Raw genomic sequence first — 14,763 nt, 5'->3', positions numbered from 1 at the left:
ACCAATACAAGTTTTAAAGACTCCATAGCATAACAACGTATTTCATAATACAAATATAACAGGAAACACATACATATCATAATGATAAAATGAAAAACTGCTATGAACCCATAACAAAAGAAAACTTTAAAATTTACCTCGAGGGTTGACAGGATAACTTCTATTCCAGTGGAGCCCTTAGAAGTCATCTCCTTCCTGGTTTTTTCTGCCAGAGAAAAAGACCAATACTGGCTTGCAAGATGTACTGCAAGCCAGTAAATCTACAAATTGGCAAGAAAATTTACACAGCAAACAATAAAACTTATTAAAAAATGCATATATGTGTATACTAAGAACTAAGTAAAAGACTAAAGCAATGTTAAAATTAATTTCTGTTTTCAATTGTTCAACAATCTTGTGATGGCCTAGAAAAAAAAGTGAAGAAAAATATCTGTAAGAAAGCTGCCTTCCAGATACTTATATATATATATATATAAGAATACTTCTATACTTTCATATATATATAACACACAGACATATATACATATGAAGAGAATTATTACTTAAATTATAGCTGTTTGACAACACAAAATGGACTCGGCACTACCAGTATTATACTAGATACATTAAACATAGTCTTAAACAGACGGTTTCAACAATCAGTGACAAAATTATATGGATAACCAAGTTCACTAAATCAAAACTTAAGTCCAACAAGGGAGATACAAGAAGCAAGGGTCAAAAGGGAAACAACTAAAACCACAAAGCTTAGATAATTACCTTGACTCTGGACCAGATGAAGGATCTTTGAGGTAATATATCTGGCATTGTCTGATTCTCCTAATACAGAGTCCAAATTGATCTTCTCCAGCTGTGACAGCAGGGATATAGTCCGAGAACTGGCAGAAGCACTACAAAAAAGATATTTTTCCATCTTAATCAGAGAAAAAAGCTCCTAAAAACAGAAACTAGATTCTACAGTAATAGGTGTGGCTAATTCCATATTTTATCTGAATTGGAAAACAGTCTTAATTCTCAATTCTTGCAAATTTACAGATTTTGCAAAGCCTGCAACAGACTAATAGTATGTAACAGCATCTTCAAGAGCAACTGTAAACAGGGAAATCAGTTGCAGCAAGTATAATGCAGCTATAAATGTTCTTAATCTATGCCATCTAGAGTGACTTATATTTATTAATTTATGTTAAGGGACAAGATACAGTATCAAACCTGCCATTCAAGGCAAAAATGGCTACAAACAGACCAAAAGACTGCTTGTCTCACAGGATGGCATTTCAGAAAAGGAAAAAAATAATGCCATTCATGAAGTGAGCAAAGTAGTGCACATCAGCTGAAGAAAAATAACACCATTTTGAAGAAGAAAACTTTGGAAGGTTTGTAGAATTATCATCTAAATTTGCATTCACTGTGACTACAAGGACATTTTGGCCTGCTGTCATGGATTTATGCTGGCCACCGGCCAGGCACCCAGCAAAGCCACTCACTCCTCTCCCTCTGCAGCTGGACAGAGGAGAGAAAACTTAATGAAGGTTCATGGGTTGAGATAAGGACTGGGAGAGATGACCAGATATCACCATGGGCAAAACAGGTTCAACTTAAAGATATGAAGTGAATTTATTACTGACAAAATCAGAGCAGGGTAGTGAGAAGTAAAATAACCCATTAAAAACAGCTTCCTGCCACCTCTCCTTCCTTCCAGCTCTGCCTCCCACCCCAGCAGTGCAGGGAGGCAGGGAATGGGGATTTTGGCAGTTCATCACCCGAGGCTTCTCCTGCTGCACCCTGGGGTCCCACCCATGGGAGACAGTTCTCCATGAACTTCTTCCACATGAGTTCATCTCATGAGCAGCAGCTGTCAGTGAACTGCTGCAGTGTGAGTCCATCCCATGGGCAGCAGTCCTCCCAAAACGGCTGCAGTGTGGGTCACTCTTTTACAGGGTTTAGCTGCCTTGCCATGGCCTGCCCCATGGGCTGCAGGAGAACCTCAGCTCTGGTATCTCGAGCACCTCCTCCTCCTGACATTGGTGTCTGCAGAGTTGTTCCTCTCACGTATTCTCACCCTATTCTTCTCTGGCCACAATTACATCTGCATATTAACTTTTTTTTCTTTCATCTTAAATCTGTTATCACAGCAGTATTACCAGCATTTCTGACTGGCTCAGTCTTGGCCAGCGGCATGTCCATATTGGAGTCACAGGGATTATCTCTGCTGGACACGGAGGAAGCTTACAGCAGCTTCTCAAAAACCACCCCTGCAGCCTCCCTGCTGCTATCAAAACCAGCAAACCCAATAGTCCTGCCAACAAAAATTTGCCTTGAAAATATATTGTAGTGACATCACTTCAGTCTAGGCATTTATACAGATAAGTAGAAAGAAATAATTGCTCTAAGTGTTTATTCTAAACAGAGTCAGTCTAGAAACTATTTTATTTGTTCTGTACTTTTTGATCACAAAAATGATTCAGAATAGTTTTGAGATTCACATTCCTACATGACAGTAATTTTTAAACAGATGTTTAACATTTTAATTGTAATCATGCAATTAACTACAGGAAACTATTACTTCCGTGCATTAACTACCTTGGCTTTTCATTCATAACATTAGAGTCCTACAATAATCAACAATAATTCATTTTACGCACACACACACTGCTTTTTCTACAATAAAAGTAAGGTCTACAACACTAGCTTTATTACAGACAGTTTTGTTTATAATAATGAGGAATTATTACTCGTTGATTTATATTTACATCTGTGTAAAAATTCACACTTACAGTTAATTCTACTAAAATGCTAAAATTATGTGGAAAAGTTCGTTGAGGGCAAAAGTTATACTGCCAGGAAGGCAAATTGATGTGAGAACTGCACAGGAAACTGCTTCCACCACTCTCACTGTTCTACACAGACGTCTAAATGAGAAGCATAGCAAAAAATCAATTTCAGATTACAGATGATACTTACAGGCTGGTAAGAAAAAGAATAAGAAATGGTTACATTAATTATAGCTCTTAAATAGGAGTAATTTTATATTCTGAAGTAAGCCTACCACCTTCTTAGTTATTTGCTAGACTTTAATTTAAATTTTAAAAAAATATTTAATCATTACAATTTTTAATTATTAAAATGTAATTAGTTTTAATCTACATTAAATCTGTCTTGGGTGCTGAAACATGAATTTTCTTGTGTAAGTAAAGCATAATCACTACAATCCTTTCTCATCAACTAAGACCACGATGAAGGATATAAAGCCATTATATGGCTTTGGTTTTTTTTATCTCTGCTTCTCCATTTATCCATTGAACTTGAAATGCTCCAAAATTGACACAAGATTGTAATGAAGTCCACAAGCTCTGTTGATCCAATACACAAACTGACCAAATTATATGTTATCTTCACCAACTCCGAAAGCAAAAGAAGTAGGAGCCCAGTCAATCCACATGTAAGCTGATGTGTAAGAGAACTGCTGCTTCAACTCGTGTGTGCGTGTGCATATCACTTCCATTGTGGTACACCATTGGTACCGCAATGAAATTAATGTAGTTTGAAAGATGAAAACAATCCAAGAAAGCAAAGCTGATGCTCAGGAATAATAAAGCATTAATTAATTGATGAATAATGATGATGATGATGATAATAATAATAATAGCATAACAACAATAATAATAATAACAACCATTTTCTAAAAAGTTTTTGCAAAGATTCACTTATAGGCATTAAAATGTCGGAGGAAACCTGATTTTTGACTGCTGCAGCCTAGAAAACTCAAGCAACACTGAACACATGGAAGCAATTTACCATATACAAGAAGCTGGCATCCTACACAATTCTTCCATAGTTAATAAAAGCTTTAAAAGGTTTAGGTAGGGTAAATAATTCTCAGTACTCGGCAGTAAAACAACTAAAGTTCTAAGATTTAGAGTTATAATCTCCTCCTGGGGATAGAGTTGCTATCAACAGCAATAACTACTTATTACAGCAAAGATATCTTTAAAATGGTTTTAGCCTATTCATCGTGCATAAAGTCTTCCAACATAAATAGAGCTATCTACATTTCATGTCTTCATCATACACAACAAACCATCCCTAAAAATTAACATCAGCCAACACTGAAATGCAAACAAAGTCTTGATTTCCTCTTAGTTATGGTTGAGTTTTCTTCCTAAAACAAGAATTACACTCTTATTTACTAATATTCTACACTAATCTACACAGTGGTTATAAAACTATTTGACAATTTTCAGTGCCCTCACAGTTCATCAAAAACACCATAGGACAGGAATTACAGCAGCCAGACATATAGCAGCAGGGTCAGCAGTATTGCTGTGGCCACCCATTTGACCTCAGAACAAAATGAAAGTAAAAGTTGTAATGAGACTCTCTATATTTGTAATGTAAATATGTATGTTTTGACCAATTAACCATTCAGCATCCAAATCTAGAAGACAGATCTCCAAAATGGAGAGGCACCATGGAATTCAGTATTTTCAATGTCACAATAAGAAACAGCCAGATTGAACTCTGTACTGTCCAAGGTAGGTTTTCTCTCAAGCTGCCAACAATGCAGAACCTCAAATACCCTGAAGACTCTCGCCAGAGTTTTGAGGTGACCAGACACAGAGACACAGCAGCAGCCAAAGACTCAGGAGGAAGAGCTGCGACTTTCCTGTGCTTGGACTGTGAAGGCATATAAGTCCAGGGGTTGCTTTATTGGTGGTCACTCCTAAGAGGCACCAGCTGTGTTACTGCACCGTGAGTCAAATGGTTTGTAGAATGAGACTGTAAAGGAGACTTTGCTAAGGGAAACCTGGGGTCAAACTGGTACAAACACTATGCAGACCAGTCTCAAGAATTCTGACTGGAGTATTCAACATGAATTTGAATCATCACCCATCAAACTAGAAGACTAACTACAATTTCTACTCAGTCAAAAGTCATTGTCAGAAAAAATGGGATGACTCAGACTGACCTGACACACCAACATGTAGCTCTCCAGTGAGTACCTGAGCTTGTCACTGATGCTGGAGGGCTGCAGAAACAATATGAGACTAGTTTTCCCACAAGGTGAAGAACCCTTCATGCTATTAGGAGTGACATTTTTCCCCCATCCATTCTAAAGCCTTCTCATAAGAGCACTCTGTCACTGAGAGTTACATAGAGTCTCTATCATCTTCAGTTCCTAAAAAACCTGACTAAAGACAACCAGAAGAAACTTCACCACACCATAAAAAATATTCTCTTCTGATCTGGATAAACACCAGAGCTGCTCTTCACGACACATATATGCCAAACCAGTCCCTGATGACCTGCAAAAATGATTGAATAACCAAAGGCAATATCATTCTTTGTATCCCTTCATTTGAAAGGCTTTCTCCCTGAAGTTTATTGTCATTTCAGGCATTTCTTACTATAAATGCAAGAGCATCTGTTCTAGTGATGTACCTCTCAAAGCACAGTCTCTTGCACATATTTCCATCAAATATTAGTAACCATTTTCTGCATTTTACAAGAGTATTTTCAAATAATTTGGCCCTCCAGTAGTTTTGCAGATCTTTCGAGTTTCAAGTTGTCCATAATTTTAACAACTTCCCTCTCTTACAGATTATTAGTAAAAAAACAGAATATTTCTCACCATTAGCTGTAAACAGAAAGAGAGAGAGAGCACATCCAGAAGTAAATTGTGCACCATTTCTTTCTGACAGCCATCAACTATCACTGATCTTGTAACCAGTCAGTGCTCTACTCTGACCAAAGACAACCAACAATTACTATTCTCTGATAAACTTACACTTTCTTTAAGAATCTTGAGGTGAAGTTTACCAGGCTTAGTTGATCCACTACAGTTCGTGTCTCTGCAGGCAGGAAACTCTTCATCCCACATTCAAATGCTACAGTTCAAAATGCCCCTCATACCCACACTTTGCCTGCACAAAGGAAGCACCCCTGTCCTTATGTCAAGTATTACCAAAAATTAGAACTTGACTCTAGCTAACCAGGGAGCTTTGTGGATTTCCTCTTTCTCTGGTCAGGAAAGCCACAAGTAGATAATAAGGAAGCATTCCCACAAAATTAAGAACAGAGGACTTCAGGGCTTCACACTTGAAAGAGAACTACCTCAACAAGGGGTTCACATTTGAAAGAGAACTTACAACAAGAAAACATCTTCTCAAAGAGAGATTCCTCATTACAGGGACACTTCTTTCACTCCCAAAAGATTGAAGCATTTGAACTCTAAAAATGAAGAAGTGCTAGATTCACAATCCTCCATTACTCACTGTATGCCACTTTCTCTACGCAAATGCTAAAACACATCATTGTAGCTTTCTACATGTCCACCCACAATGAGAAAGAGAACTCTAAGCCACGGCTGCTCATAAAAATTCTATTATCTTAAAATGGTTTTTGGCTATTGACCTTGCAAGAAGCCTTACAAAATATAATAGTCAAATGAGGGATGTCATCTGTTTCTCAATATAATTGAGAAACTACTTCCCCTGAAACTGCTGTTTGCAATTAGCCAGCACACAGATGTATAAGGGAGTTCCTTTTTCCCCCACAAGCAGATCTGCATTTTGGCACATTACCATGAACCTTTAAAACAGGCAAGTTTCTCATGAGTTTGTTCAGGTTTTATACTAACACAGATAATTTCAAACTATGGTTTTGTTTTTTTTTCTCAACCACTTCCACAGTTACTAAGTAATCGTTAGAGAGCTGATACTTCTGACTGTTTCATAGCTATCTCTGTACACAGAGTCAACAGAACTTATTCACAACCTAGGAGAAACTGTTTTGAATTGCAGGGATGGAAAACTTCATTTTACCTCTAAGTAAAGAAAAATAAATGGCACTTAAGTAGCAACTGTGCAAACATCTAATATTCTTTGTGATAGTATATTTTATGCATTATAATTTTCAAGAATACTCATTGCTGGCAGAGAGCTTGCTTTGCTTATTATAATGCCTAAGGGGCTAGTCTACCACAGGAATAAAACATAAGAATTTTTAACCATTTCTTTTGATCTACTCCTCAAAAACTGGCCTGATATAAACCCTAACCCTGTTCCAGCCAAAGTCAGCAAAAGTAAGGATGATTCTACATACAAGAATTTAAAGTGAAATTTAAAATAGATCCCAACATACAAACATAATTCACAGTAGAGCATGTTCTTCATGAAAATTCACCTCCTCACACAGAAAGCAACTGGTACTTCAGAAAACTAAGGCTCAAGCCAGAATTCCTAATTTCACCGACTTTACTTTTTTTTTTTAAATCTGATTAGATGGTTTGATTTAACAAGGTGGTTTAATCTGTGCTACCTTGAGAAAAAGGTAAGATTGAAAGCCTTTAAATAGTTTTTTGATGCCAAAAGGCCTTCCAGAGAATCTCACAAATTTCTCAAATTCTAGCTAAGAAGAAAATAACAAACCTGACATCATCTGCATCCCACTCTGGTTTATCCTAGCTATGTGTTGGATTGCAAGATTGTTGCAGGATGACATACATTTTATGCCAAATCCATGGCTTCTTATACAGTATTATAAACTTCTTTACTTCCTTCAGTAAAAATAATTTTTATTTTGCCAATATTGCATAAAATTATGAAATTAATTAAATTTTCAGTTAAATGTAATATATGTTTTCTATTTGAACATGTATATAATTAATTGAAAATTTAGATCTAAAAAGTTATTTATTAAATAGGAAAATACTTTGTGTTAATCAACATTGACTCCCTCAGTGTTTCAGGACAACCTGCACTTCCCTACTAGAGACCCACAATGTATATTTTATTTATCTTTGTACTAAGAAGATTCTTACTAAGATAAAAACTGTTTTTTTCACAAATCTCAAAGAGATTGATGTTAAGAGGTGACTGTAGTTTTAAATTTACCTTTTTTCAGATGATGCTTTTGCTTTGCTCATATCGGAAATATGATTCTTCAAATCACCATCTCTGACAACCTGTAAGATATTAAACAACTGCATATTATTGACATCTTTTGTTCTTTAGAGAAGAAATGCTGACACCATCCTGAATGTCCCTTCACTAGAAAAGCTAAATTAATTCACAGTGACTGCATTTCTCCACCCTGTCACAAGCTCTTCTCCCTTCACACTATTTGATCCAGCTTTTAAAATAAACTATTGCTTTTTTAAGTATGGAGTACAATTCTGCACTATAATTCAGGCCTACCAAAGTTCAGAAAGTCTGATTACAATAAAACAGAGACTTATATCACTCATTTACTAGACATTATTTTCCTGTCAGTGACAGAATTTTATCAAGTTTTTAAAGAAGCCAGTAAATACTTTTCTTAAACTTACTTGACAATACTATGATATGCCCCAACATACTGATTTCTGACTCCGATTTTTTGTATCTATAGAATGACAAAAGCTAGAGGCGCAGTGAGAAACATGGAGTATTTTGTGTTCTTATTTAAGCAAGACCTCAATACATTCCTTGGACAGAAACCATATCGTGCCAAGGACTCAATTTTCCTATCCATCTAAGGACATAGTGTCCTCAGGGCACACCGCTTCCTCAAATGGTGCCTCCAAGCAATTAAGGTTGCAGACTACAGGACCATTAACTGAGCACCAATACTTCCATCTGAGATGTACTATGAATGACAGACAAATACTCCCACTATGAAAAAAAAATGTCCTCCAAGAGTTCAGTGGTTAATTTAAAGGTAGAAGACAGAAAAGGGGAAAATGGATGTTCAAAGACATGGGTGCTGCGAATGAGTATGATAAAGCACTCTTCTCTTGGGAAATGCAGACAAGAAATTCAGCCACCTATACACATACAGCTGTCCACCCCCTCCCTCAATCCCCTGCTCCCCAAAGAAATCTGTAAACACTCTCAGAAGTCCTTATTGTTCAGCACATAAAAATAATCAGGTTTTTTATTACTGGTAAATTCCACGCCACTGCTAAAAGCCTAAAGGAGATGAAGTATGAAACAGGCTTATTTCCAAACTTACATGAAAGCAGAATATTTTCCCAGCATCCAGGAAGAAAATGCTTAACTTTTCACAAGAATTCCAGCTTGACTCAAGTTAACAGGTGTCTTAGCTTTGTCCAAGCACTCTTCAGGTGTACACTATCTTGAAATCCTTTAAACAAAATAAAAATAACAAGAGAAAAGTTTTGTCCACCACATTACTGACAATTTCATTAATTACAAAGTCTGGATTATTCCAACCAGGTTGCAGGTCTTACTCGGTGGAAATCAGACCCTTGGATTCAAGTAACCAAGAGCTGTTTTGCTTCCAGCAAAAGCAGGACCCGCTGTCATGCAGATGATGAACAGTCTGCCAGAGCCAATAGTGCCTATATATTATTGTGTACTGAACTGCTGTACAAGTGGAGCCAGCTACTGAGCTGAACCATCTTGAACTGCAAGGTCTTTGTTTGTCTAAATTCACCACAAAGTATGTCAGTAAGCATTAAAGTACCTACTGATGCTCCAGGTCAAGGGGAGAAGTCAAGTAAAAAAGAAAAAGCACAAGAACAAAACAAAAAAACTCCAACAAAACTAACAAGAGATGAGAAGGAGAAAGGAAAAAATGAAAAGAGAAATGCACACAGCAGCAATCCAGAGAGATGTGGTGGGACATCTATGCATACTAAAGAAAAAAAAATCTCTTTAACATTTGACTAGATAATGCAGAAAAAACTTCCAAATTAATTTAAAACTTTTAATATTATCCTTATTTTGAATAAACATTTAATAGAAAACTAAAGGCAGAAAGTGAATGAATTTACACATATTTTAAACAATGCCACCTGCCTTTCAGTGGTGGCAGAGCAGATGAAAAATTAGCATTAGTTCTGCTTGCAAAGGACCAACAACAACTGAATGAAAGCACTTCAATTTGGAGGGAAGCAAAGGAGAGCAAGAAGTGTTGACTAAGTAGAACTCCAAACCAATAAATGCTGGATTGTCTGCAATCTCCCTTTCCCCCTTGCCTGTGAAATGTTATCTTGTTCATCCTCCCATCTAGACAGGGAAAACAGGCAGTCTCCACAAGATCAGAAAGCGACACTGTAATAATTGCTGTAATAATGCTATCAACACTACAATAAATTAAATGGCCTGCATGAAGTTACACATGATTTTCACATTTTCCTTTCTTCTCAGAAAAGCACATATTTGCCTCACTCCTAGATGAATTCTTTGTCACTGAGTCCCCTTCTCTGCTGATCCAGATTTTCAATACCCTGAAAATTTGACACTCACTGACAAAGTTCATGCAAAAGCAAAGAGGATACCCCCTCCAGTATTCACCTTTCCTATGAAATTCTGGCATTTGCCAAAATCTAAAATTAAGAACAACATGTAACCCATGGAACTCCTAGTTCTTAGATAAATACTCTAACCACAAAACTACCAAATGGCAAGGACAATCACAAAGCAATTTTCTTTTGCTGAAAACAATGGCTAAAGAGATGAACTTGCACTGTTTCATTCACACTTCATGTTCAGATGTGTCTATTAGGCATTACTGGGAGTGCCTACAGAGGACTTGTACAAACTCCATCCTCTCCATCCTCCTGAATATTAGGTTTATATATATATGTACTAGAAGAACAGCAAGATGCTGCCACTACAAGGCAGCAATAACTCTGGTCAGATGTCATAAGAGGATTCAGAGGAGATTTTACTGACACAAGTTCTAGGGGTCCCAGTGTAGCAAGGATGGCAACTTATTGAAGCAAGTTCAGAAGGGGGCAATAAAAATGACTGGAGTGATGGAACAATTCTCCTATACAACAAAAGGCTGAAACAGTTGGGACTCTTCACCCTGGAGATGAGAAGGCTCTGGGGAAAGCTCAGAGCAGCCTTCCAGCACCTAGAGAGAGCCTACCAGAAAGTTGGATAGGAACTTTTTACAAGGGTGGGCAGAGATAGGATGAGAGGCAACACAATTGCTTTAAACTGAAAGGAGGAAGGTTTAGGTTAGACACTAGGAAGAAAAAACACATAATCAGTTACAACAGATTAGTACTGAGCATTCCTGTTGTAATTTAAATAACATCATAGTAGAAAGAAATTCTCATAAATTAAACATACAATAATGTCACATCTCAGGCTCAAAATTTTTATTTTAACCAAGAAACCTCTACTTTCACATTAGGTTTCTCTTTCTCACTGAAACTGGCAGAAATCCTATCTCTTAAAAGCACAGAGAATTTTCGTGCTAAAATCCTGCTATTAAAACTCTCTCTTACAGAAAACAGGGATAATTGCTCTGTTCCTGAAACTGAAGGACATTCTCCGTTTACATAAAGAGGATTCACATGTTCCATTGACCAAAATACTTTAACACAGAACATACCTGCCTTGGAAGGATAAATGTAATTTTAATAAAATTTAAAGAACCTTTGCATTTTCTTTACTTAAATACCTCTTGTCCCTCAAGAAACCAAGCTACCACACACAAGAAAACTACCCAAATAATTTTTAAAAAATCTCCACGAAATCCCAACAACAGCCAGAAAAAAAAAAAACAAAACCAAAACTACAACCAGAAAATAGACTACTTCAAAGAGCCAGAGATGTCTGAAATTTTCTACGGCTAATACTAAGATCTTCCTGCAAAGTGCTTTGTAATTACATCCCAAAAAACACAGTTCTCTCCAAGAGAAACCAGAAAAATCAAAACCCAGTATGGATATACAAAGTTTATCAATACTACCGAATCTGTTCTACTTGCACTATATTCTATAACATTTTTTATTTTCCAGAAACTTATGCTCTTAATAAATACTATATAGAAAGGTGTATTTTTGAGTCTGTTAAGTATATTTTAAAACACAGTATCTTATTATCATAAATGGAGGAGTTGCTAAAATTACATATCAAATTATACTTATGAATAGAAACACCAAAATTTAAGTTTTTTATGTCTATCTACCACAATAGCTCTACAAAACCTGTAAGACTGTTCATCTACATATATATATTCCCATATTTTTCTTTGTATCCAAAGCTTGGTGCAACCCAAAATATTTTCAAAGGAAAAGCTCAGACTTCAATTTTGATTATCACGGAGCTATTGATTTGAAAGGTGAAAAAAAATAATAAGACTGCAGCAATGAAGTCATTACTTTGATGTGTACTTACTTATCAGATAGTGCAAGCAAGTAGCTGAACAAAATCTATGGTAAATGCTACAGCACTGAAAAAAGGAAAACTAGTACACAAAAAAGGAAGGAGTACAAAATCTCAGGTGACAGAATAGTGTCAAAACGCAACGCTTTAAAAATTAAATAGAAAAACTATGAGTATGAACTGAGAAAACACATAATTATTTAAGAGGTCACAAATGCTAGGCAGAAGAAAACCTATATTGAAACCCTGAAGCTGGTTACATTCTGGGCTTCCAAAAGCACTTCTGCCTCTCACAGAAGTACATGTGCGTTCTCCCAGTTCAATGCAGACTAAATCCCAAGCAAATGCATTTTTCATATTATTTCATTTCATGCATCCCAAAGTCTCAGAAGCTGTTAATGGGTCAAAATATTCTTTTTAAAGTACTTATAAGTCTGTTTACACAAAATCATATAAAAAGACTTCTGCATTCTTTGTGCTCTAGGCAATCTTAATTCCAAAATACCACTTGTGGTTTAAATTTTTAAACATTGAAGCAAATTGTTTGCGAGAACGGACTATTTACCTAAGTGAATTCACATTTGTAGGAATATACTCTGTGTTAAAAATTTAGGATAACCAGCAACACATGGCAGCAAGAGTCCTGGTCTCTGTAGCAACAGCAACCTACCCAAAAATCTTGTAGAGAGCAGGTAAACACTGTGATAACCAGCATTCTAAATATAGCAAAACCACACAACACACCATACAGAAATGAGCAGTATGTTACCTAGCATCACACAAAAGAATTACTCACCAGGACAGAATACGCTTTCTTCGACAGCAGTAAGAAATGGCCACGGCTATTAATACAGTGATGCAGTCTCCCCCATCTCATCCTCCTGCACCATAAGGAAGGCTGCCCATTTGCAGGTGTTCCAGCAACTGTACCTAAGTAGCTCTTTTGTCATTTTAATCCTTTACTCTTTCATACTTAGCATATTGTTTTCATGTTCAGAGTCTCAAATGATAACTTACACAACTATCTTTTTGAAAAAAATGGTTGGTTGTGGGTTGTTTTTTGGGTTTTTTTTTTTTCAAGAATGCAGTTCTATTTTAATGTTATACAAAGTAGCAAAGTTACTGCATGTGAACAATTTCCTTAATAAAAACGTGATACTTATTGTTAGGTAAAAAATCTCACAAGCTATTGGAGATGCCAGAGTTATTTGTACAAACTGCTTTGTATCCTAAAATCTCAATGCGCAGAACAATCCATAGAAGCTTTGGTTACCTATAAACCATACTAAAAATCTGGGGAAATCCTTCAAGCTTCACAATTAAGTTACAAGTTGGCAAACACTACATTGTACTCAATCACAATGCATTAAACAGAACCATATATATAAAGAATGATAACTAATGTAGTAGTGACAATCTGTTTCCTGAAGTTGACTATTCCTAGCCCAGTTCCTGAACCTTTACAAGCACTGGAAAACAAAAACAGACTTTCCCCCATGCCAAACATTAAACTGTATTTCATAGCAATTAAAGTCCTAATCAATAGCCCAGAGAGAGTCAATTAACAGGACTGGCTGGTTTTGTAACAGAATTGTAAAACAGGATGGAATGGCACTGAGTACACACTGAACAGCTATCTCTTCCTATTAATATATAGCAGTACAAAAAGTTTTAGTGCCATCAAAATATTATAACATACCGAAAAGCACCTTAGAAGTGTTTTTTTTCCATGAGAAAAGATTTGTTCAAGATAGTAGAAAAACTGTTTCTTCCAGATGTAATTTTAAGACTTTATGTGGAAATGGCAGAAAATAATCCCTTACTTAATGACTACTCAAGACCTCTAAGCAGAAAAAAATAAGTTTTTGGTGGAAGAGAGCCTAATTCATAAATCTAAATGAAAATGAAAAGGCTAACAACCTTCACTAGTCAAAGAAAAAATACTTCTGAAAATCAGTTACTGCTTTTCCCTTATGCCATTTGCTATGAATATTTATAGTAGGGAACAAAAAAAGTCAGCTGATTCGCTTACCCATTGCTGCATTATAGCAAAACAATGACTTTTTGACGTGACTAGGTAAACTGCAGCATATAATCAGACATTCAAAATTACATACATAAAACTTCACAGGCAACTGAAGCACTGAAGTCCTTTACAGAAGGCTGCCAACTATGTCATGCAGCCATTAGCACTAGTCCACTTGACTGCAAAAACAAAGTCTGACAAAAGTAGCCAAAAAAGCTAAGCAAGCAATCAAGAAAAGCATTTGCTGGGAAAGGAGCAGACTAAAACACAACCAGTACTTTATTTCTTGCCTGGAAAGAAGCTCTTAGAAAGTTACTAGCATTGCAGGCATAAGGTTACTTCAAGATGAGACAAACTTGCTGTCATCAGGGTCACATAGTATCATGTTCAAAGTTTATGTGATTTAATCTGACAGAAATACTGCAAAAGTCAGCTACTTCTTACCCAGCCGGCATAACCCTTTCATCAGGCAGGAAGTGGATGGCACCGAGAGGGAGGAGGAAGCAATAAAAATAGCCAGACGGAAAAGGACAACCACAGCAGAAACTAAGTATTTCCCTACACCATGAACTGAATAAGATCTGGAAATCTAGGAACTTTTGCCAGCTCTTG

The 14,763-nt window shown here is 36.4% G+C and overlaps 1 protein-coding gene across 9 annotated transcripts in view; it reads right to left on the bottom strand.

Moving 5' to 3' along the window:
• Nucleotides 1–14,763, bottom strand: part of AGTPBP1 (ATP/GTP binding carboxypeptidase 1) — a 65,667-nt gene that overhangs the window by 47,760 nt on the left and 3,144 nt on the right. For 3 of the 9 annotated variants that reach the window (XR_014951403.1, XM_021534418.4, XM_085567063.1), the window contains exons 2-5: nt 8,992–9,123; nt 7,893–7,963; nt 760–890; nt 138–205 (exon numbers count right to left, since the gene is read on the bottom strand). Coding sequence is in view for 4 of the 9 variants with exons in the window: in XM_021534418.4 (XP_021390093.3) it covers nt 138–205; nt 760–890; nt 7,893–7,924 (231 nt within the window). In the remaining 5 variants the exon portion in view is untranslated. Of the gene's footprint in view, nt 1–137; nt 208–759; nt 891–5,785; nt 6,227–7,892; nt 7,964–8,991; nt 9,124–14,763 lie in introns of those variants that run through there. The other 6 variants (XR_014951400.1, XR_014951401.1, XM_085567062.1 and 3 more) reach the window with 4 other exon arrangements.

Source organism: Lonchura striata, chromosome Z (genome assembly GCF_050655825.1).
Source record: "Lonchura striata isolate lonStrDom1 chromosome Z, ASM5065582v1, whole genome shotgun sequence".
NCBI lineage: Eukaryota > Metazoa > Chordata > Aves > Passeriformes > Estrildidae > Lonchura > Lonchura striata.
The sequence above is the reverse complement of the archived record's forward strand: the minus strand, read 5'-3'. Positions and strand labels throughout refer to the sequence as shown.